At 44.0% G+C, this 24,604-nt stretch overlaps 2 protein-coding genes across 2 annotated transcripts; one reads left to right on the top strand and one right to left on the bottom strand.

The window, feature by feature from the left end:
* Positions 1-8,820: 8,820 nt before the first annotated feature.
* On the bottom strand, positions 8,821-10,724 carry LOC124664500 (probable small nuclear ribonucleoprotein F). The gene is made up of 5 exons (XM_047202011.1): positions 10,680-10,724; positions 9,811-9,898; positions 9,648-9,685; positions 9,474-9,538; positions 8,821-9,065 (listed from the first exon to the last, which is right to left on the bottom strand). Exons 1-5 carry the CDS (start codon positions 10,722-10,724, stop codon positions 9,002-9,004), a joined length of 300 nt encoding a protein of 99 aa, XP_047057967.1. The 3' UTR covers positions 8,821-9,001.
* Positions 10,725-12,910: 2,186 nt separating this feature from the next.
* LOC124684532 (F-box protein At5g49610-like) lies at positions 12,911-14,755 on the top strand. Its single transcript, XM_047218823.1, has 2 exons — positions 12,911-14,150; positions 14,563-14,755. Exon 1 carries the CDS (start codon positions 12,911-12,913, stop codon positions 14,132-14,134), a length of 1,224 nt encoding a protein of 407 aa, XP_047074779.1. The 3' UTR covers positions 14,135-14,150; positions 14,563-14,755.
* Positions 14,756-24,604: the final 9,849 nt, after the last annotated feature.

The following is a 24,604-nucleotide window of genomic DNA, read 5'->3' as shown; positions in this document are numbered from 1 at the left end:
TCGCATAGGTTAAGATACAACCATGGAACCCGTTCGTCAGTTTTGCAACGTTATGATCCGTTTGTTTGGGCCGACATATCTTCGAGCTCCCAACGAAGAAGATACCATTATATTAATGGTGGAGAACGAACGCCGAGGTTGCCCAGGTATTCTAGGTAGCATTGGTTGCATGCATTGGATATGAAAAAATTATCCAAAAATTTGGCAAGGCTTATACCGTGGCAAGAGCAAAGAACCGACGATCGTGCTTGAGGCAGTTGCATCCTAGGATCTTTGAATTTGGCACAGTTTTTTTTGGGTTTGCCGGGTTCTCTCGGTATTATCAATGTGTTGCATAGATCCCACCTTCTTGCCCGGCTAGCTAAAGGTGATGCTCCGTATTGCGACTACACCATCGACGGGAGGGACTACACAATGGGGTACTACCTTGTCGATGGTATATACTCGGATTGGGTTACACTCGTGAAGGGCATCAAGGTTCCAATGGGAAGAGCTGAAGCTGAGTTTGCAAAAGCAAGAGGTGGCCCGAAAAGGCATTAAGAGGGTTTTTGGTGTTTAGCAAGCTAGATTTGCAGTAGTCCAAGGTCCAGCCAGGTTTTGGGATATGCAAACCCTCAAAGAAATCATGATCACTTGTGTGATTCTACACAATATGATCATCGAGGATGAGAGACTTATCATTTTTCTTTGATAATATTGGCACCCGGGTCAAACCAGCAAGAAACCCGGATACTATTGCGGCATTTCTTGAAACATACCAGGAGATTGAGAATTCTGGGTCAGCAGAACAGCTTCAGCTTGATCTCATTCAACACCATTGGCAGAGGCACGACAACTAGGATTTATTTGTATTTCAAACCATTTGTTATTTGTTGAATTATTGTTGTATTGTGTGTGGCTAAACATTTGTTGTAATTCAGATTATTGTTGTATTGTATGACACTAAAACATATTTTGTATGATTTTCATTGTGATTGATATGTCAAATGCTTCAAAACCCTGTGTTGTGGTTTTGTTTGCCCCCTAAAAAAACGACGCGCAGTCTAGACACGCCAAACGTGGTCCGCATAAATATGCTATTATGGTAAAAAAAAAAAACCACCATTGTTCAAGGCTTCACCGATTTTCGATTTTTTTCGCAAATTTCCACCGGTTTTGTCCGTGACCGAAATAAGCAAATTTTCCCTCACCTGGTGATAATAACAACCTAGGCTTGTAAGCCGGCGCGCCTGGCCAATCCCAATCCCACTTTACAGTAACAAAGTCATCCCGTGCTCCATAGCCTGCTAGGGTTTCCTTGCTTCCTTGTAGCTGCGCCGCGGCCTGTGGTGATTGTGAAAGTTTAGATGAGATTGGTTTAGGCTGCGGTGCAGAATACGTGCACCGATGTTCTCATTATATAGGAGGCAGCCGTGGCTTGCCGTGTACAAGAAGATACAGATATACAGATAAGTACTAGATGTTACAGATTGATATGCGGTTGCTAACAACCATATCTGAACTAGCCTAAGCTATATCGTATCTGAACAAGCCTAAGCTATACGTATATACATGTATCTTGACAGCCCCCCTCAATCTGGACATGGCAGTGCCATGTTGAGATTGTGCCGAAACCTGACGAACACTTGAGTTGAGAGGGGTTTAGTGAGAACATCGGCAAGCTGATCATGTGTAGAAATGAACCGGATGTGAAGGGCCTTCTGTGCGACACGCTCACGAACAAAGTGATAATCGACCTCGATGTGTTTTGTACGAGCATGAAACACTGGGTTAACTGAAAGATACGTAGCACCCAGGTTGTCGCACCATAAAGTCGGAGCCCTGCTGAGAAAAACACCCAATTCGTGTAGCAGCCCTTGGATCCACATAATTTCTGCAGTGGCATTGGCAACTGATTTGTACTCCGCTTCTGTACTAGAGCGTGACACCGTGGGCTGCTTCCGAGAACTCCAAGCAACGAGATTACCACCAAGGAAGACAACATGCCCACCAGTTGAGCGCCGATCATCCGGGCAGCCAGCCCAGTCGGCATCAGCAAAGCCACCGAGAAGAAGGGAAGAGGATCGCTGAATGAACAGACCAAGAGCAGAAGTGTGCCTCAAGTAGCGCAAAATTCGCTTTACTGCTGTCCAATGCACATCTGTAGGCGCCTGAAGGAACTGACATACCTTGTTGACACTAAATGCAATATCTGGCCGGGTAAGAGTGAGATATTGTAGTGCTCCTACAACACTACGATACTTTGTGATATCCGCAGCTGAAAGTGGCTCACCATCATACCGTGACAATTTTTCAGTTGTGGCCATAGGCGTACAAACAGGCTTAGCGTTGTGCATATTGGTCCTCCTTAACAAATCAGTCACATACTTCTGTTGATAGAGGAGGAGTCCATCCTTCATGTGTTTGACTTCAATCCCTAAGAAATAGCCGAGCTGACCAAGATCCTTTACGGGGAAATCAAACCGGAGTTGCTTCAACAGTTGATCCGCAGCGCTTGAGCTGGAGCTGACAACAATTATGTCATCCACGTACACAAGCATATAGATGGTGACTGAATGGTTCTTGTAAACAAAAAGCGAGACATCAGCTTTGGAAGCAATGAAGCCAAGTGCTTGGAGCTTACTACTCAATCGGGCAAACCATGCTCTTGGTGCCTGCTTAAGCCCGTAAAGGGACTTCTCCAGCTTGCAGATGTGATGTGGGTAATGAGAATCAACATACCCTGGTGGTTGCAGCATGTACACGTCCTCCTCCAGGAAGCCGTGAAGAAAAGCATTGTCGACGTCGAGCTGCCGTATGTGCCATCCTTGCATCACAGCGAGAGAGAGAATGACTCGTATAGTTGTAGGCTTGACGACGGGACTATACGTATCATCATAGTCAATGCCGTGCCGCTGTTTGAACCCTTTCGCGACGAGACGCGCTTTGTAACGGTCCACCGTGCCGTCAGGACGCCGCTTCACCTTGAAGACCCAGCGGCTGTCAATGACATTAAGGCCGCGTCGAGGAGGAACAAGACGCCAAGTATGGTTCTTTTGTAGTGCAGCAAACTCAGCATCCATAGCCGCCTTCCATTGTGGATGGCGCAAGGCAACCACGGCAGAAGCAGGTTCAGTATCAGCATCATCCGCACGTACGGCCGTGTAAGTAACGGTCCCGTCCGTGCGTTCCAGCGCCTTCCAGGTGTGATCACGGAGGCGAGTGACCATGTGATGCGGCCGTTCCGGAGCCGGAGCTGGAGACGGTGTCGAGGCAGCAGAGGATGCTGCAGACGATGAAGCGGAGGAGTCCAACGCGGGCGAGACAGCACTCGGCTGCTGGTGCGAGGAGTCTCCAGAGGCACCATGCGCGCTTGGCGTGGCCGGTTCTGGGCTGGATCCAGAGGAGCAAGGCGTAGACGAGCCTGCAGGGCCATCTGCATGGCTGCTCGAACGATCGTCATTGCTAGCATGGCGATCAGCATGTGGCGTCAGTGTTCCTGCAGGCAAAAACACAGTACGAGTTTGCAAAGGACCCTTTGGGTCATTAGTACTATTAGCAGAGGTGCCAAAACGAGAGTCAAGGAGCTGTGTGTAGTCGGGTGGGTCAAGGGAGGATTCATATTTTCGAGAGAACGGAAAAGATGTTTCATCAAATACCACGTCCCGAGAAATGTACACACGGCCAGTCGAGGTGTCGAGGCACTTGTACCCCTTATGGTTTCCACTATAACCAATAAAGACACATTCTTTTGAGCGAAAAGAGAGCTTCTTAGCATTATATGGCCGGAGATTAGGAAAACACGCACAACCAAAAGCTTTAAGCATATGATAGTTGGGTTTTGCCTTGTCACCAAGTAAACGTTCGAGAGGTGTAGCATTATCAATGACACGAGTTGGAAGCCGATTAATGAGATAGGTAGAGGTAAGAAAGGCTTCATCCCGAACGTGACAGGCATACATGATTGTGCAAGAAGAGAAAGTCCGGTTTCGACTATGTGTCGATGTTTTCGCTCAATGGAGCCATTTTGTTGGTGAGTATGAGGACAAGAAACACGGTGAGCAATGCCCGTATTTTCAAAATATTTGTGAAGACGTCGATATTCTCCACCCCAATCGGATTGAACGCATTTAATTTTCTTGTCAAGAAGAAGCTCAACATGTTTTTGGAATTTATAAAACGTGGATTCAACATCCGATTTGGCATGGAGAAGATACACCCAAGTGAACTTGCTAAAATCATCGACAAAACTCACGTAATATTTGAAACCACCAACGAAACAATGGCAGGACCCCAAACATCGGTATAAATGAGTTCAAGAGGAGACGTGGAAACATGTGTCGATAAAGGAAATGGGAGCTGATGGCTCTTTGCTTGTTGACACGCATTGCAAACATTTGCATGCTGGGAATTATTACAAACGGGAAGTTTGTTTAAACTCAAAATCGAATTAACTACTTGAGACGATGGATGACCTAGGCGTCGATGCCATTGCTCTTTGCTTGCACGAGCTGAGAGCATGGCACACTTTGCGACGCTTATTTCCGAAGACTTGATGGGATAAAGACCGGCCTCACACTTCCCTTGCAGGAGCCTTGCCCTCGACGCCTGATCCTTGACAAGAAAATGATACGGGTGAATCTCAAGGAAAACATCATTATCTTTAGTAAGCTGATGGGCGGAAAGGAGATGTTTGGAGATTTGTGGAACATGAAGAACATTGCGTAATTGAAGAGGGTTGGCATCTGCATTAATAGTACTATGACCAATATGGGAAATTTGCAAACCTGCGCCGTTGCCGACATGGACTTGCTCATGGCCGTTGTAGCGCTCCCTGATGTGGAGACGATCAAGATCACTAGTCATGTGATCCGTAGCTCCCGTGTCGAGGTACCAGTTGGTGTCGACGTTGTAGGAGGTTGATGCAGCGTTGGCGGAGTGCTCCTCTCCGGTGAAGGCGTGGTCGAAGCGGCGGCGGCAGCGAAGAGCGACGTGCCCTGCTTTGCCACAGATTTGGCACACTGGGCGCTGGTCATTGTTGCCGTTGGAGTTGTTGCCGCCTCCATTGCCGCGGCCGTGCTCCTGGCCACGGCCACCACCATTGCCGCGGCCACCACCGCGGCCACGGTATCCTCCACCATTGTTGCGGCCGCCAGAGTTGCCGCCGCCTTGCCCACCAGAAGGGTTGCCACCGCCACCATTGCCGTGGCCACCACCACGGCGTGAGAAGTTGGCGGACGCGCCACCACCAAGGCTGTAGTCGGAGTCATGGAGATCATGCCTGTGCTCATAAGCAAGAAGGTGAGCATATACCTCATCCAGCGTGAGATCTTCAGCCTTGACGGAGAGGGTGGTGACGAGCGAGTCGTAGTCGGGGCCGAGTCCTGCCAGGATGTACGCGATGATCTCGTCTTCGCGCAGCGGCTGGCCGATTGCTGCAAGGGAGTCGGCCAGCGTCTTCATGTGGCGGAAGTAGTCCGCAGCAGGGGTCCCCTTCTTCTTGGCGACGGCGAGCTGGGCGCGCGTCTGAATCGCACGCGCGCGCGTCCTTGAAGCGAACATCCGCTCCAGGATGGTCCAGGCTTGGCGCGAGGTGGGCGCTGACATGATGTGCGCCAGGATATCTTCAGTCACCGTGGCAAGGATGCAGCCAAGCACGGTTTGATCCCTGACGTACCAGGTGGCATAGTCGGGATTGACGGTCTCCACCGTCTGGCGCTCCGCCCCCTCGCCGGTGGTGGTGACGATGGTCTCGGCGGGGACGGTCAGCGTCCCGTCGATGTGCCCAAGCAGCGAGTGGCTCCGGAGATGGGTAAACATCTGAGCCCTCCAGAGCATGAAGTTGCCGTGGCCGAGGCGCACGGTTACGGACGAGGTGACCGGCATGGGGGGTAGCAGAGAGGAGGAAGAAGAGCTGGCGTGAGGAACGAGAGACATAGGTCAATGGAGCTCTGATACCATGTGAAAGTTTAGATGAGATTGGTTTAGGCTGCGGTGCAGAATACGTGCACCGATGTTCTCATTATATAGGAGGCAGCCGTGGCTTGCCGTGTACAAGAAGATACAGATATACAGATAAGTACTAGATGTTACAGATTGATATGCGGTTGCTAACAACCATATCTGAACTAGCCTAAGCTATATCGTATCTGAACAAGCCTAAGCTATACGTATATACATGTATCTTGACAGTGATCAACCGATCTCGATCGACCATGGTCGGCCATTGCGCGCGGGTGTGCCGCTGCCAGTCGCCGGCGGGATCATTCGCGCCTCCCATACACGTCCACCATTCGAGGTCGAGCAGATCTGCTTCAAAGGCGGCGGCGCCGGACACGGCGGAGCTGCACCTCGTGCCATGGCCCATAGCAGACCTCCACGAGGAGGAATCGAACAGAAATAATCGGGTACGTGCGTACACAATGAATCAATAATCTTCGATTGCTTGCATGCATATAATGTAAATTTGTAACACAGGCATAAAATACTCTACGTTATTGTGCAGTATGTTATCGTTGCTGGTTTTATGTTCATGAGTTCCGTGGTAGCGGCCATCAACTATTGGGCCGACGATTGGCTAGACTCGCTTGTCGTGGCCATCATGTTCTCCTACTGGGCGGTTATACTCCTCCTGTCTGCCAAGCACTGCGACAGCTTCGATGAACAAAGCTGTGTGGTACGTACGTGAAATATTTCACGAAAATGTTAGTATTAGCTTGTTGGGGACTGATCCAGATCGTGTGATCTTTTTCTTCTTCTAATCTAGGCGCAGACGATGCTGGCGCTTACTTCGATCATGGCGATGTCCATGGCGCTGATTGTCTCCACTTTCCCTTCCAAGAGCATTGATGCGTCCATGATTGTGTTCTTCTCCACGGTGACCGGCGGACTCTGTTTGTCTCTTCTCATATGCTGGAATGAAAATCGTGAAACGGAGCGGGAGCGGAAGAATGCTTCAGCAGGATCTGAAGAAAAGGATCTACCATAACCTTTTGAAATATAAAGATCCGAGACTTATTTATTTCAATGTCCAATATATTCATTTTCCTACCCCTAAGTGTTCGAAATTGAGAGAAAGTACCGGAAACTCAAATCGGCTCCCGGGTGAATATGCTCGATCTACCAAAAAAGCACATTTTGAAGTGTTGAATTTTTTTGACAAAAAATTCTACATGTACATCTTCACAATATATATGCGTTCGTCAAATTTCACGAAAAACCGATGATTTTTATGGTCTATGTAAAAAAGAGAAAAAAAATCTTGTGAAAAGTCTTACTTAGCACCACATTTCGTCTTTTTTACACACGCCACATGACAAGCTGACTTTTCATGAAATAACTTTGTGAGCGTGTAGCACGTGTAAAGATGTATGTGCAAAATTTTTGTTTCAAAATTTTTAACATTTTAAAATATGTCTAAGACACATTTTTAAAATAAAGGGAACATATGCTCCCATGTGCCAAAACATCTCTCCCGAGAAAATACCCCCATTTAAACAGTTCACTTTATAGCGTTGGAGGAATCCCTCGACCAAATGTAAAAGCAAGAACACATGGAGAGATAAAACTGGCTTAGAGAAGGTTTGAAGAAGTGATGGTGTGGCCCACGAGCAAGCAACAAGATGGAGTTGATCGAGGAGAAGCAAATCAGGACAAAGTGGTGAAGGAGGCGAAGAGAAGTGGGACGCCAGACTACACCAATCCTCATGTACTTCCTCCCTCCCATGAAACTTGTGTTATAGTGACTAGATTTAAATTTAGACGAATCTAAAAATATGTTTCATGGAATGGATAGAGTATCAGTTTCCATTTTATTATTTTTCCCTAAATAACAAGTCAAGAACATCGATGTTAACCGCTTGAGGATATCTTTCACGACGCCACAAAGGCCTACAGTACAGCTGGTCCCCGTTGGTTCTGCTGATGAGGGTGGTGAAGATCTAAGAGTCTTAGGGTCTTGACTCTTGATACCATAAACAGGAAGGTTGGCAAGTAATCCATATTCCATAAGGCTATGGAGGAGGGGGCCACTTCCGTAGTGCTATGCATGCTATTCCCCAGAAAAATAAATCAAGATCGACTAACAAAAGGGTCCGCAAGCACAGCTCTAAGGAATTCTACGGAATATATAGAGTTGAGATGCATCTTTTTGGAACGCTATTATCTTCCACAGTTTATGATCATGCCCCAAAATATCAGTACAGATTCACAGCCATTTTAACAATATGATTACATTTTTTTAGAATATACATTGTGTTCTTGCTTTTTTGTCATTTGCCAGTGTGAAAGAACTCTGTACTTAAATCCCCTTGTAAGAGCCAAATCACACTAGATGTGCTATGGCAATATTTTTCCTCATCAGGATAAGTTTGCATCAAAAAAACCATGATTGTCTTCTTTCTTGGCACATTGGTCTACAGAAATTTGGGTAACCAGAACGCCCAACCTGAGCTTAACGGAAGACAAAATATAGGCGCCAAGTCATAACCTGAAATATAAAGCGCAGTATCTTAGGGGCAACTAGACGATTAGCACTATCAAACAAGTTAAGCGTCAGGCTCAGGTACAATGTGAATGTGGACAAATTTTAGAATCCAAGTTGTAAATCAATCAACTAGTGCTAAAGTTTAAGGTTAAAACGTTTAGATGACTAAAAGATCAAAGTACTTTTGGCAACTGGTAAAAAATTGATACAGGGCTAAACGATGTTACAGGATAATGACATCTATTAGCGAAAAGAAAGATCTAACTGGAGCAGAAACATCAGCTCATGAACCTATGTTGAGTCGCTGGACAGTCACATATCAAACACCAAATGGTTGCAGCAGAACCTACCTGCAATAACCAATCGCCGTTTTTAAGACATGCCAGTCAATCATCCATTCATTCAGGATACAGAATTTGAGTTAACATGAGCGCAATGCTTGCTAATACAGTCACTTGCGCATATGGAGACAAACTACAGTAGTGTTTTTCAGCATCACACAACAAGCATCGACCTAGTAACAGTCCATGTACTCCTTCACTCTGCATCTTCGATCTCTGTGTCCTCTGGAACACCTCGGAGGTACATAACATTGTTGCATCTGCAGATTAAGCAGCAAATCAGAACATTGATGTAACCGGGTCATTCACTTGTGCATATGCAATATTAAGAGTAAAAAGCTAATTAACAGCCATAACATACTTCCACATATACTATAGTTTGTTGACTTGTAGGGTTATGAGAGTGCTACCAGTTGCGGTTCACAATATTAAATCTTTCATCAGATATTCAATACATGCTTCAGAAAGTGCAAGGATGCAAGTTTTAATGTCTAATTTCAACAAATATATAGATATGGACTAATGATACATTCTTGCTGTGGTCAATGATTCGATACAGGCTTCAGGAAGTGCAAGGATGCGAGTTTTAATGTTAAAATTTCAGCAAATATATAGAGATGGACTAATGATACATTCTAGCTGTGGTCAATGATCGATGAATGGATTACCTTATCAGTATCTCACCCAAATTTCCAGAGAACTGCCCGTCGATGTATTCCTCAGTATTAGCAAGCTGCAATAAGTCAGAAGTGTAAGTAACAAACTAGTATGATAAAATGATCAAACAGCATGAGTGTCCTCCATCATGTAAAATGGCTAAGCACAAACAGAGTGAACTTTACCTGCAGATTCATGTACGAGTCCACCGAAACAAGATATCCTGAGGTAGAAAAGAAAAGAATTCATGCATTAGTACAACTGAGGTCTTGAACAAGAATGACAAATCTGAAAAGGACAATCAGATGATGAATGTAACTAACAAGCGACGAAATCCCATAAAGGTACCTTTGTACTCCATCCCCCACTTCAGCTTGACGATGACAGGCTTGCCAGTTAAGTTATTTAAGAATGGCTTAGGGTTAACAGGCACAGTCTGCAGCGAGTAAAGAAACATGAGCAATTAACACATATTATCAAAGGAATAAGTAGTACAGTATGTAACATATAATTTTTTTACGAATGTATGCGAAAAGATGTTTGATACAATTGGGGTAATTTTGAAGCTAAGCACAGATACTACAACCTTAATTTGAAGTACATGACACGTAAATCCTACAACTTAAAAAACCCTAACCAAAAATAATTCCCTATACAGATGTTTTCCAGGCGCTGCATTAAATCAACACAACGCAAATCAAGGAAGCAAGTAATAGTAGGTACAGGAAGATTCATACAAAATAAATCAACGATGCAGGCTCATTTAAATATAGGAACCTAGCAAGCACCCGAAAAAATAAATCTCAATTCATATTTACTCATGTGAAACAGTTCTGAATCAACTGCCTACAGTCCACAAGTAGAACTGAGCCAATAGTAAGCTTGTATCACTAACACGATAGTACTCACAGTAGATCCTTAATTCAGGTGTGTAGTATCATAAACTTCAAATTATGGTCTGTAGCAGGAAAATATTTTTAAAACAGCATTTTACAATTTTTGATTCACAAGGATAGCACTGCCCAAACCTAATATCAGTAGTTTGCAGTAGCAGATGCAGAATTTTGCAACTGGTGACCGATAAGTAGCATTGCAGAAGAAAGGATACAAAACTTTGGTAACAATTTCAGTTGTGAACAATGTCACTTGTTCCCAAGTCCAAAATCACCAACTATATATCTAGTTAAAGACCCGGCGATATTTGAAAAAAAGAATACCCTGACCAAACCGGCAAAACTTTGATGGTAATGCACGATCTCCATGACAGGATGCTCAGAGTCTCGGATAGCTCAGATTTCCAACCGCAGCGACACATGGGAACACTAACCTGACCGAAAGAATAACAAGTCGAAAGTGCCATTAACTCAGACATCCGGAGAGAACTTCAGTTCGAGTTCGATCCCCCCCCCCCCCCTGCGCTTTCACCCAGCGGCTCGTACGAAACGGCGCCCTAGCGGCCTCGCGCCCAACCCCTCCCGCACCCCTACAGCCTGCCGTAGGTCTCCGCCGCACAGACGGCTAGGTCCCTCGTCGCCGCGCCACAGCCGCACGAGCTTAGGGTTCTCGCCTAACTGGTAACTTGCTGGATGAAGAGGTCTGCTACGGGAAGGTGGCGAGGGGAGAGGGAACGTACCGCCATCGGAGGAGACGAGCTGGGGGCGCGGCCGGCGGCTGGTCGGAGGCGGAGGCGAACTGCGACGGCGACGGAGGAGGAGCAGCAGGAGCAGCCGTGCGGGGTTCGTGGGGAAGCTGACTAGGGTTCTATGGGAAGGGGATTGAGATTTATTGTTGGGCTGGGCTGGGCTGGGCTGGGCCTGCGCCTGTCCCGTAAGTCGGCCACAAGCCTAAAGACCTAGACAGTTGAAATAGTTCTAGATACCCGGCCCAGAGGCTGATCCAGGACTTGCTATATAGGCCGGCAGCCCTGTTTTGTTTTACGTCTGCATCAACAAAAAAAGTATAAGAATATCTAGCTCTCTTATTTTTTTACTAAGTTTATAGATGCAAATCGGTATCTACAATATCAAAACAATATTACTCCTTCCGTTAGGAAATAAGTCACTTATTTTCGGAATCACTTATTTTCAAACGAAGGTTTAATAAATACATTATGAAATACTTTTTCATTTAATATATGTAGTATTATGTTAGAGATACCCATATTTACTTTATAAAATTGCCAAGCTTAAGAGTGTTTGATTTTCTAACGAAGCAAATAGTGTCAGGGATAGCCGAGAGCTGCATGGAGAAATAGTCGTGGACATGTTGGGATAGGACCACGTAACAAGGCTGCATGGTCGATGTGCGACTACTTCTGAAGAAGACAGCTAGTGAACGAGGTAGAATTTTAGGCCTAGATCAAAAACGGAGGACGAGGCACGATAAGATCTCTTGTATGAAGGGGTGTTTCAAGTTGAGGTGATTAAAAGCCAAAACTAACTTTAAAATATTTAACAGTAGAGATAGCTCTAGTAGCTGCAAATTTGACTAAATTATATGTTTTTAGGGAATGGTAGACGAATTCAAAGAAATAAAATACTCACCCAACTTAATTAATGATTTCATATGTTTTCTACAACAAGCTTTATTATGATAAACTTTGTCCGGCTTCAATGAGGAAGGGGGAGAACGGTAATGTGTCTTCAACTCGTTTAAGTGCTTATAGTCTTCGCTAGCTGGTTCAAAGAATTACTACTATATAAATATATCAGTGAACTTTTTCTAAAATGTTGTAAGGATAAAAAAACTAAGAAGAGACTGATCCAGAATTTTTGGCTCCCGAGAACCCTTTATTTTAAAACATTTGAAAAATCATATTTACAAGCTTTAGAAACTTCTGAACATGATTTTTAATTTATTTTTTAAAATAAAGAGATAGAGTTCGGGAGAAAAAAGAAACTTTTGGAGCGTCCGAGTCAATCTCTGCTCGCCTAGTCGGCTGCAAGTGCAACTGAAAAATTCCCCATCCGATCGGAGTCTGGAGCGCACCGCAAGACCTAATACTCCGCAAAATTCCTCCCAATTCCCCACCCGATTGGAGTCTGGAGTACAGTACAGGAGTAATTCTTCCTCACTCCGGAGGGGATCGAGCTAGCCTCCGCTCCTCCTCGAGTTCTTGCCCCCAAATCGAGTTGCGCGCGGCCGCTTCTCGTCGCGTCCAGCCTCCTGGGCTCCAGATCGAGCGAGCTCAGACGCTCACCACCGTGGGTTTCCAGAATTCCAGTTCAAGGTCTCCGCCCCCAAGCAGGGGAGCACGTCGTTGCTGGACGCTCCTACTCGGTGCCGCTGTCCGTCTCCGAGGGTAAATACACCCGTCTCGCCTTCCTCGTGTATTTCTCCTGCCTGCCGCGCCGGTCACTGAAGCAATTTGCCCTGGTGGTGGATTTTCCGCTTGTGCACTAAAGCTTGGCGCTTCTTTTCAGTTGACATGACTCGACGGAGGATCACCATGCCGGACAGGAGAGGCACGAACCTGTTTGAGCACCTGCCGGAGGAGATCATCGACAAGATACTCATCCAGTTGCCGTCCAGGGACGTGGGCCGCTGCCGAGCCGTCAGCGCGGCGTGGCGCAGCATCACCTCCACGCCCGAATTCATGCTCGAGCACCGCCGCCGCCAGCCATCGCTCCCGATCATCAACGGGAACGGGCGGCCGGCCAGTCTGGTCGTCATCCGCGACACCGGCTCCAATCAAAAGCTCTGGCCTTTCGTCCCGGGCTTCGAACACCGCTCCAAGAGTGACCTCCGCGCCAGCTGCGACGGCTTGCTCGTCATCCGCCACTTAACCCGATACTACATCTGCAACCCGGTCACCCGCGAACATGCGTTCCTGCCCCAGCTTCAGGTTCGGCAAGGCTTCTTCAACAACATAATCGGGTTCTACCGGCACCGTCCGACCGGAGAATACAGGGTGCTCTGGGTATGGAAGTCAGGTGACTTGTCTAAATCCAGCTTACACGCCCTCACGGTGGGATCCGAGGAGCCGAGGCACGTCGCAGTCACAATGATAGGAGTCCCGTCGCCTTCCATGGAACATAAGCTACTCATGGAGATATGCCCTTTACCTTCGTCTCCACCACCGGTCCACCACCGCGGCAGCCTGCACTGGTTTCCTTATGGTGGCTGTCCCATTTTGGGGGACGTCGGAGATGACATTATTGTGTTCGACACGGAGGCCGAGTCGTTCCGGCGGATGCGTGGTCCCACCCAGCTGTGCTCTAATAGGAAGTTGTTCGACATGAAGGGGGCGCTCGCTTTCTGGGGAACCCCGGCTCCCGGTTACCGCGAGATAGATGTCTGGGTGATGCAGGATTACGAGGCTAAGATCTGGGATTTCAAGTACCGGATCGACCCGTCAACGGTGGAGGTATCACGGCAAATTTATTTAGCTTCTTCCAAAAGGAAAAGGAAAGCAACACTCGATTCAACGGTGCGATGGTTCAGTGATATGGTGGTGCTCAACGAGCGCGAGCTGCTGATCAAGTTTAACAATAAACTTGTGTTTCGCTATGACATTGGTGGCGAGTTCTTAGGAATGGTCAACCTCGGAAAGAGGCAATATTGTATGTTGCTTACTCAGCACCGCCTCCAAGAGAGCATCGTTCCAATTCCGCCCCACTGGAGGCAAGGAGAAGACGAGGAGCCTCCGTTCTCCTCCACAGGGCATGTCTGAATGTTCAACACTCCTGGTATGCTTTGCCCTTGGATTCAGAGCATTCCTTTTGTTCTTAGCTCTTACTGGCACTACCAGTAGAACATGTCGTTTTGGATGGTCGCAGTAGCTCTTATACTTATTATGATGTGTTGAATGTTTTGTTAACGATGGAGTATCGTTCTATGATGTTAGAACTTCATTGCTGTTAACGATGGAGTATCTCTTCCATGGCCCTGTTTGTTTGATCTCTGCTGTTCAGTGCAATTTGCTCGTAACAAAATTTCACCAGGTCGCATCTGCTTTTTGTATGAACATGTTTTATCAAGCTTACCCGGATAGCTATGTGTATTACGGCATTCAGTTAGCACATTTTTTTCTATCTGACTGCTACCGCAGTGCTGCTATTGTTGAAGAATTAACCTCGGTGCTTTGGTCGTGTGTTGGAGAGTACTGCCAGTGCCTTCGTTTCTTGAACATGTGCTCTCTCCTGCTTTGTTTCTGAAGACGTGCTCTCCTGGAGGAAGATAATTATGCTGGTTCATCTTACTCTGTATCAAAGATTTGTAATCTAATTACGGGGGGTCATTTTGGCCGTAAAAGACTGGTCACATCTGGATTGTTTGTATCCAGCGATTTCAATAGTGATATGCAATTAGTTATTATATGACTGCTATATGGATTTTTGTATCCACCACTGAAACTGGAGCACCGAAAGTCTGCAGTTTTCTGCATCTACACGCAATTAAAATGCCCGACTGAACAATTAGCACTGCAATGATATCCAAAAAAGGAAAACACTAGCACTGCAATTCACAACTCGAGTGGATTTTTCACTCTCTCGTCTAACAAGATGTTAACCTTATGCTAACAGGACCAGAGTACCTGAGTATTTAACTCATGAACTCCCACCTTATGTAAATCAAGAACGGTGGCTGTTACAATTTGCAGTCAGTTCAACGGAAATAAAGAGGTGCGCCAAATTGACAAAACCTGAAGGTTTTTGGAGGCTTGAAAAGTTGCACTATTCACTACTTCAAACCTCACTCCTGTCATTTATACACAGCCTAGAATATAAGGTTTCTTGAATTAAGATTTTGCATGTTGATATAATAGATCATTTTCTACATTTAGCTTTTTTTTCTTACTAAAATATTTTAAAACTTTGAAATGACGTTTTTATCATTTTAAAAAAGTAATACATGTAGCTTGGGCTACATTTTGCCGCACTCCATGCATTCTCAAATATGCCAACAACATAGCCGAAATTACATACTAAAACAACAACATAAACGGGAGACCGAACTCAACTTAGTTCATATAATAACATAGCCAAAATTACTTAGTTCAAACGAGGCATACTTCACGAATACAAATAGACAACATCGACATATGTTCGATAGGTAGGTGACACAATATAGATCAAACAACATCCAGATAATGGCAAAGCGTTAGATCATGCCGTGGGCATTTTTTTGACCAAATCAGCCATGTTGTAGAAAAAGACGTTGACCTTGTACACATGGCCCTTGAGGACCTTGGAGGTCATGAAATAGTCGATCTTGATGTCGTGAGCAATGAAAAATTCAGCCCACCCTTGATCCATGCCAACCCTGCGCTTGACGTCCTTCGGCTTCACCATCCAAGATGAGTCGATGTTGGTCTTCGAGATGATGGTCCATGGGCCAGAGCCAAGGTAGTGACCCGCCTAGCGTGTTGTGGTGTAGTGTGAATATACTGCACTGACGCACTACACCAATTTTACTTCCGCTGCAGGATTATGCTTCTAGTGGTAACATAGTGATCTATTAGTGCAACAATTTTCTGGTTTATGTTGTACTTTTTTTTTGCTAGTGTAGCATACTCGCACCACTATCACCAAAGGGATGTCAAGCTTTAAGCATAAAATCACTTGGGATGGTTATCTTGAACATGCTTTTCTTAGCCTTAGTGACCATCTCCACTATATGCCATCTTCTCATGGGCTAACTTCTTGATTCAAGCTCATAAGAGGAATCAAAACCACATATAAACACCGGACACATAGTTCAAGGGTTACTTCACAAGCACAGTTCATTTTTTTTTTACCATACCATAAGGTCACTTGATCCTACCACATTATATAATTTGCACTTGTGTCTCAATCTTCTAGAATTCAATTCTGGGATTTCATCTTGATAAATCTTTTTATAATTTATGATCTACCCTTGATCTCTAAAAAGCATAAGGAATTATTTACTTGAAGTTACTTGCTTCAATACATGATCAAGGATGGCTCAACTAGTGAACCCAATCATGACCACCTTTGAGTTCCTCCAATGAACCCATCTACGATTCCAAGTTGATTTTTCTTTGCTTCCTTTAGATCATAATATAATCATAACTTCAACTGAATAATCTTGATGCAATAAAGATTTTGATGGCGTTCATCCGGAATCGGTCCGATGTACCTAATTCATGAGCTACGAACCATCTCTCCTATATAACTTGATGAAACCGTTTGTACATTGAAATTTCCATCCATTACTAAATCTCAATGCATATCGTTATCTTGATAGCATTCGTCCTCAAACCCATCCAATGTTCATCATGCATTATCTATGGAACATCCCTTCATATACAACTCTGAATCGTTAGTGCATAGGAATTTTCATTAATATTACCAAAAACATACTTGGGGCCTACACACACTTTCACAATTAAGGTAGTTAATTGGCATGGAGAACTTGTGCATAATGGTTGTTCGGACTTCAATTAAACACTAAGCATTATGTTAGCCTGTAAGAGCTCTTTAAAGAGTTGCAAAAATCTCTCAAGCCAATGTTCTTGTGATATTTCGAATGAAGCATGTTGCCCCTTTTTCAATGTGTGTCGCTTACCCTAACTAGCACCCGACCAACAAAATCTTATCATCTTAGTTTTTATCATCATAGAGATCCACATGTAGGTTGAAGACCCCATAACATTTGTGTGGATAGCATGGAAAATGGCCTTGATCAACACTTTCTTTCCTCCTTGGGAGTTGGGACAGATGGTTATGACCTTACTTCATTAGTGCTTTAGAGGGCTTTGGATGTAGACTTTATAGGTTCCCAATATTCACACGTAAACTGATTTTGTGACATGTTAGACACTTTTCAGTTCATTATAGATCACCAATGAGCTTGCATGTGACAATGACACATGTATTAATTACCCATTCAACACGGATGGCTTGCTCATGGCCAGCCTTGGAAAATAAAAGAGTGCCAGCCACAGAAAAACATATGTGATACTCAAAGACTGTCTTTTTTTTGAACCAACATCGGAAGGGGGTTGACCCCTACCTCATACCATTTTATAGAAAAACTTGCCAGTGAGCTAAGGCAACTCATAGTCTTATAGTCATGCAAAAAAAAAGGAGGAGCCGACAGCATCAAACACCTTTTTATTTCTTGATAACCAAATGCTCCAAAGCATGGCAGTAATAACCGTTCCCCAAGCATTCCTTTTATGGGTTGGCCATTGATACGTCCCAAACGTATCTATAATTTCTTATGTTCCATGCTACTTTTATGATGATACTCACATGTTTTATACACATTATATGTCATTATTACGCATTTTCTGGCACTAACCTATTGACGAGATGCCGAAGAGCCGATTCTTGTTTTCTGCTGTTTTTGGTTTCGAAATCCTAGTAAGGAAATATTCTCGGAATTGGACGAAATCAACGCCCGGGGTCCTATTTTGCCACGAAGCTTCCGGAAGACCGAAGAGAGTCACGAAGTGGGGCCACGAGGCGCCGCCACAACTAGGGCGGTGCGGCCGCAGGGGCCCGCGCGGCCCTAGCGTGTGGGGCCCCGTGGCGCCTCTCGACCTGCCCTTCCGCCTACATATAGCCATCCGTCGCGAAACCCCCGCATCCGAGAGTCACGATACGGAAAACCTTCCGGAGACGCCGCCGCCGCCAATCCCATCTCGGGGGATTCGGGAGATCGCCTCCGGCACCTGCTCGGAGAGGGGAATCATCTCCCGGAGGTCTCTTCATCGCCATGATCGCCTCCGGATCGATGTGTGAGTAGTCCACCCCTGGACTATGGGTCCATAGCAGTAGCTAGATGGTTGTCTTCTCCTCATTGTGCTATCATTGTTAGATCTTGTGAGCTGCCTATCATGATCAAGATCATCTATTTGTAATCCTATCATGTTGTGTTTGTTGGGATCCGATGAATATTGAATACTATGTCAAGTTGATTATCAATCTATCATCTATATGTTGTTTATGTTCTTGCATGCTCTCCGTTGTTAGTAGAGGCTCCGGCCAAGTTGATACTCTGTGACTCCAAGAGGGAGTATTTATGCTCGATAGTGGGTTCATGCCTCCATTAAATGCGGGACAGGTGACGGAAAGTTCTAAGGTTGTGGATGTGTTGTTGCTACTAGGGATAAAACATCGATGCTTTGTCTAAGGATATTTGTTGTTGATTACATTACGCACCATACTTAATGCAATTGTCCGTTGTTTGCAACTTAATACTGGAAGGGGTTCGGATGATAACTCGAAGGTGGACTTTTTAGGCATAGATGCATGCTTGGATAGCGGTCTATGTACTTTGTCGTAATGCCCGATTAAATCTCACTAGTACTCATCGTGATATCATGTATGTGCATGGTCATGCCTTCTTTATTTGTCAATTGCCCAACCGTAATTTGTTCACCCAACATGCTATTTATCTTATGGAAGAGACACCACTAGTGAACTGTGGACCCCGGTCCTATTCTTTTACATCCGAAATACAATCTCATCGCAATATGTTCTTCTATCGTTCTTTGCAAACAACCATCATCATCCACACTATACATCTAATCCTTTGTTTACAGCAAGCCGGTGAGATTGACAACCTCGCCGTTACGTTGGGGCAAAGTTCTCGTGATTGTGTTGTGCGAGTTCCACGTTGGCGCCGAATCCCGGTGTTGCGCCGCACTACACTCCTCCGCTATCAACCTTCAACGTGCTTCTTGGCTCCTCGGTTCGATAAGCCTTGGTTTCTTTCGACGGAAAACTTACATGTTTGCGCATCACACCTTCCTCTTGGGGTTCCCAACTGACGTGTCCGTAGGATAACGTTGCATAGAACAAGATGCCACGAGTGCCAGTTCTCGTTTTCTCGCTCGTTTTTGGTTCCGAAGAAAGGCTCGTTCGGGCAATATTCTCGGAATTGGACGAAATCAACGCCAAACCTCCTATTTTCCCGGAAGGCTCCAGAACACCGAAGAAGAGTCGGAGAGGGGCCAGAGGGCCACCACACCATAAGGCGGCGCGGCCTGGCCTGGGCCCGCGCCGGCCTGGTGTGGGGCCACCCTGTCGCCCCTCCGACTCCGCCTCTTCACCTATTTAAGCCCTTTCGACCTAAAAACGCAGTACCACTTGACGAAACTCTAGAATGACTCCAGGGGCGCCGCCGCCATCGCAAAACTCCAATTCGGGGGACAGAAGTCTGTGTTCTGGCACCCTGCCGGGACGGGGAAGTGTCCCCGGAAGCCATCTCCATCAACGCCATCGCCTCCATCATGCTCCGTGAGTAGTTCCCCCATGGACTACGGGTTCTAGCTGTAGCTAGTTGGTATTCTCTCCCCCATGTACTTCAATACAATGATCTCATGAGCTGCCTTACATGATTGAGATTCATCCGATGTAATCGGTGTTGTGTTTGTCGGGATCCGATGGATTGTTACGTTATGATTGTCTATCTACAAAGTTTATGAAGTTATTGTTGCTGCAATCTTGTTGTGTTTAATGCTTGTCACTAGGGCCCGAGTGGCATGATCTTAGATTTAAGCTCTATACTTATTGCTTAGATTGTATCTACAAGTTGTATGCACATGTCACTGTCCGGAACCAAAGGCCCCGAAGTGACAGAAATCGGGACAACCGGAGGGGATGGCGGTGATGTGAGGATCACATGTTTTCACGGAGTGTTAATGCTTTGCTCCGGTGCTCTATTAAAAGGAGTACCTTAATTTCCAGTAGATTCCCTAGAGGCCCGGCTGCCACCGGCTGGTAGGACAAAAGATGTTGTGCAAGTTTCTCATTGCGAGCACGTACGACTATAATTGGAAAACATGCCTACATGATTAATGATCTTGATATTCTGTCTTAATGCTATTTCAATCCTATCAATTGCCCGACTGTAATTTGTTCACCCAACACTTGTTATTGGAGAGTTACCACTAGTGTAGATAGCTGGGAACCCCGGTCCATCTTTCATCATCATATACTCGTTCTACATGTCATTGGAAGTAGTATCAACTATTTTCCGGTGCCATTGCTCTCATATTACTATTACTGCTCGCCGTGTTATCCGTTACTATTGCTCTCATATCATCGCTACTTTCACATCACCCCCGTTGCTAGTGCTTTTCCAGGTGCAGCTGAATTGACAACTCAGTTGTTAAGGCTTATAAGTATTCTTTACCTCCCCTTGTGTCGAATCAATAAATTTGGGTTTTACTTCCCTCGAAGACTGCCGCGATCCCCTATACTTGTGGGTCATCAAGACTGTTTTCTGGCGCCGTTGCCGGGGAGGCATAGCTCTACTCATAAGTTCACCTGGGGAGTACACTCTACCTCTCTCTCTGTTTTATTTTGTTTTGTTTTGCTTAGTTTACTTTTTCCTAGTTTATTTGTGCTTAGTTTATTTCTGTCTAGTATTATTTTTCGTAGTTTACTTTTGCTTAGTTTATTTTTGTCTTGTTTTATTTTTCTCATATACCCAAAAATCCATAAAAATTTGAAAAATCTAAAAATTATAAACTGCTGTTATGGGAGAACCAACAACCTACTTGGAGCTTATAGAATGTTATAATAATTATAGAGAATCAAGAACTGGTAAAATAATGAGTGCTATGATAGAAAAATTGAATACAATGGCTAGAATATTGCTTGGACGCCATGATATAAACTGTTGCTCTCAACAGGATACTAAACATCTTAAATTTCAATGTGGCTTTAGTGAGGAATTTTTAATTAAGAACTATAATCGGAATTGCTATATTCATTACGGGTTCGAAGAGGTAGAACAATTTGTCTTATTTATGGGAGCCTCCGAGATAGAATCCTTCATGGTTGAGAATTATGAAACTTGTGCTATTTGTAAGGACCTTAAAGATTATGTCTCTACTATCCTTAATTCTTGTATAGAATTCTACAGTAGGAATCCTTATATCCTTGATTATAAAGAGAGACACATTAATGCACAAGAATGCACTCACAATTTGCAGGAACCGGTGGAAGAAGAAACTGATGAACCTGAAAGCTCATTGGATGAAAAAGAGGAGGAAATTGATGAACCTGAAAGCTCATTGGATGAAAAAGAAGAAGGGAGTGATGAACAAAAGGAGGAAGAATGGATTAGCTACCCATGCCAACCTTCTAATGAGAGTAACTCTTTATCTCTTACACTATTTGATTGTCCTCCATGCTTACCGAAAGAGGTTGAATGTTATGTTCCTGTGGATTCTCTTGAAATAGTACCTATGAGTAATACTTGTGAGAATGATTATGCTACTATTATCTATGATAATCCATGCTACTTTGATAAATCTTATGATAATGCTTTGTTTGTGCCTGATGTCGAAATGCATGGTACTAAAGAATTTTGTTTGGCAAATGTCTATGATAAAGCTCTAGATGATGGTCCTATGTTACTTGATAATATTAATTGTACTACTAATGAAAATGGGATTGGAGAGTTCTTGACTTATTCTATGAGTCCCATATCTATTGAGATTGATCAACTACCTTGTTATATTATTAATAAAAGTAAGTTTGAAAATTTTAATTCCACTATTCTTGAGATTGATAAAAATTATATGTTTGTGGATCATGAAAAGTATGCTGCATGTGATAGTTATATTATTGAGTTTGTTCATGAAGCTACTGAAAATTATTATGAGAGAGGAAAATATGGTAGTAGAAATTTTTATGGTACTAATACACCTCTCTATGTGCTGAAATTGTTGAAATTACACTTGTTCTATCTTCTTATGCTTGTTACTTTGCTTTTCATGAACTTGTTTATTTACAGGATTCCTATGCATAGGAAGCATGTTAGGCTTAAATGTGTTTTGGATTTGCCTCTTGATGCTCTCTTTTGCTTCAAATACTATTTCTTGCGAGTGCATCATTTAAAACTCATTGAGCCCATCTTAATGGCTATAAAGAAAGAACTTCTTGGGAGATAACCCATGTGTTATTTTGCTACAGTACTTTGTTTTATATTTGTGTCTTGGAAGTTGTTTACTACTGTAGCAACCTCTCCTTATCTTAGTTTTGTGTATTGTTGTTCCAAGTGAAGCCTCTAATCGAAGGTTGATACTAGATTTGGATTTCTGCGCAGAAACAGATTTCTATCTGTCACGAATCTGGGCTGTTTTCTCTGTAGGTAACTCAGAAAAATATGCCAATTTACGTGCGTGTTCCCCAGATATGTACGCAACTTTCATTAGTTTTGAGTTTTCTGATTTGAGCAACGGAAGTATTTATTTAAAATTCGTCTTTACTGGTTGTTCTGTTTTGGCAGATTCTGTCTCTGTTTTTTGCATTGTCTCTTGTGGACTTTAAGCAAGGCTTTCTACACGTGGAGAGCTGTAGCTAATGTTTTATTGAGTTCTTGCAATGTGTCACTGCAGGACCAAGGTGGATTCAAGTTTTTTTTTGAGTACTAACCCCTCTAATGAAGTTTATGAGAAGTTTGGTGTGAAGGAAGTTTTCAAGGGTCAAGAGAGGAGGATGATATATGATCGAGAAGAGTGAAAAGTATAAGCTTGGGGATGCCCCCGTGGTTCATCCCTGCATATTTCAAGAAGACTCAAGCGTCTAAGCTTGGGGATGCCCAAGGCATCCCCTTCTTCATCAACTTATCAAGTTTCCTCCCCTGAAGCTATATTTTTATTCGGTCACATCTTATGTGCTTTACTTGGAGCGTCTGTGTGTTTATTTTCGTTTTGTTTATGTTTGAATAAATTCGGATCCTAGCAATCCTTGTGTGGGAGAGAGACATGCTCCGCTTTTTCATATGAACACTTGTTCTTCGTTTTACTTTTAATGTTCAATGATAAAAGTTGGAAGCTACAATACTTATTTGGTTGGAAAAGGAAAATGCCTAATATGTCTTGGATAATTTGACACTTGGCAATTGTTTTGAGCTCTCAAGTAGATCATGATTAAGTTTTTTTTCATGTAGTCTAAGCCTATTAGTGGAGAACTACCGTAGAGCTTGTTGAAATTGGTTTGCATGATTGGTCTCTCTTAAGGTCTAGATATTTTCTGGTAAAAGTGTTTGAGCAACAAGGAAGACAGTGTAGAGTATTATAATGCTTGCGATATGTTCTTATGAAAGTTTTGATGTACCGGTTCATACTTGTGTTTGCTTCAAACAACCTTGCTAGCCTAAGCCTTGTATCGAGAGGGAATACTTCTCGTGCATCCAAAACCTTGAGCCAAAACCTATGCCATGTGTGTCCACCATACCTACCTACTATGTGGTATTTCCTGCCATTCCAAAGTAAATTGCTTGAGTGCTACCTTTAAACAATTCAAAATGCTTCTCAATTTGTGTTAATGTTTTATAGCTCATGAGGAAGTATGTGGTGTTTATCTTTCAATCTTGTTGGGCAACTTTCACCAATGGACTAGTGGCTTCATCCGCTTATCCAATAATTTTGCAAAAAGAGTCGGCAATGGGATTCCCAGTCCCAAATTAATTAACCAAAATAGACACTCCTCCATGGTATGTGATTGTTGGACGGCACCCGAGGATTCGGTTAGCCATGGCTTGTGTAAGCAAAGGTTGGGAGGAGTGTCATCATAATGAAACTAAAATAAAAAGGCACTCCTTCATGGTATGAGATTGTTGGCGGGCACCCGAGGATTCGGTTAGCCATGGTTTGTGAAAGAAAGGTTGGAAGGAGTGCCACCCAAAAATAAAAATAATTCATGGGAGCCGCTCTTTGAAGGTTTGTCTAGCGAGGGGGTTAGAGTGCCCACTACCATTTGTTGACAACAACAAACACCTCTCAAAATTTTACTTTTTATGCTCTCTATATGTTTTCAAAATCAAAGCTCTAGCACAAATATAGCAATCAATGCTTCCCTCTGCGAAGGGCCTTTCTTCTACTTTTATGTTGAGTCAGTTTACCTACTTCCTTCCACCTTAGAAGCAAACACTTGTGTAAACTGTGCATTGATTCTTACAAACTTGCATATTTGCATTCATCATATTACTTTGTGTTGACAATTATCCATGAGATATGCATGTTACAAGTTGAAAGCAACCGCTGAAACTTATATCTTCCTTTGTGTTGCTTCGATGCCTTTACTTTGAATCTATTGCTTTATGAGTTAACTCTTGTGCAAGGCTTTTGATGCTTGTCTTGGAAGTACTCTTCATGAAAAGTTTTGCTATATGTTATCTATTTGTTAGCAACTATAGACCATTGCCTTGAGTC

Source organism: Lolium rigidum, chromosome 1, assembly GCF_022539505.1.
Source record: "Lolium rigidum isolate FL_2022 chromosome 1, APGP_CSIRO_Lrig_0.1, whole genome shotgun sequence".
Classification (NCBI taxonomy): domain Eukaryota; kingdom Viridiplantae; phylum Streptophyta; class Magnoliopsida; order Poales; family Poaceae; genus Lolium; species Lolium rigidum.
Note: the sequence above shows the minus strand (reverse complement) of the source record. Positions and strands in the feature narration are given on the sequence as shown.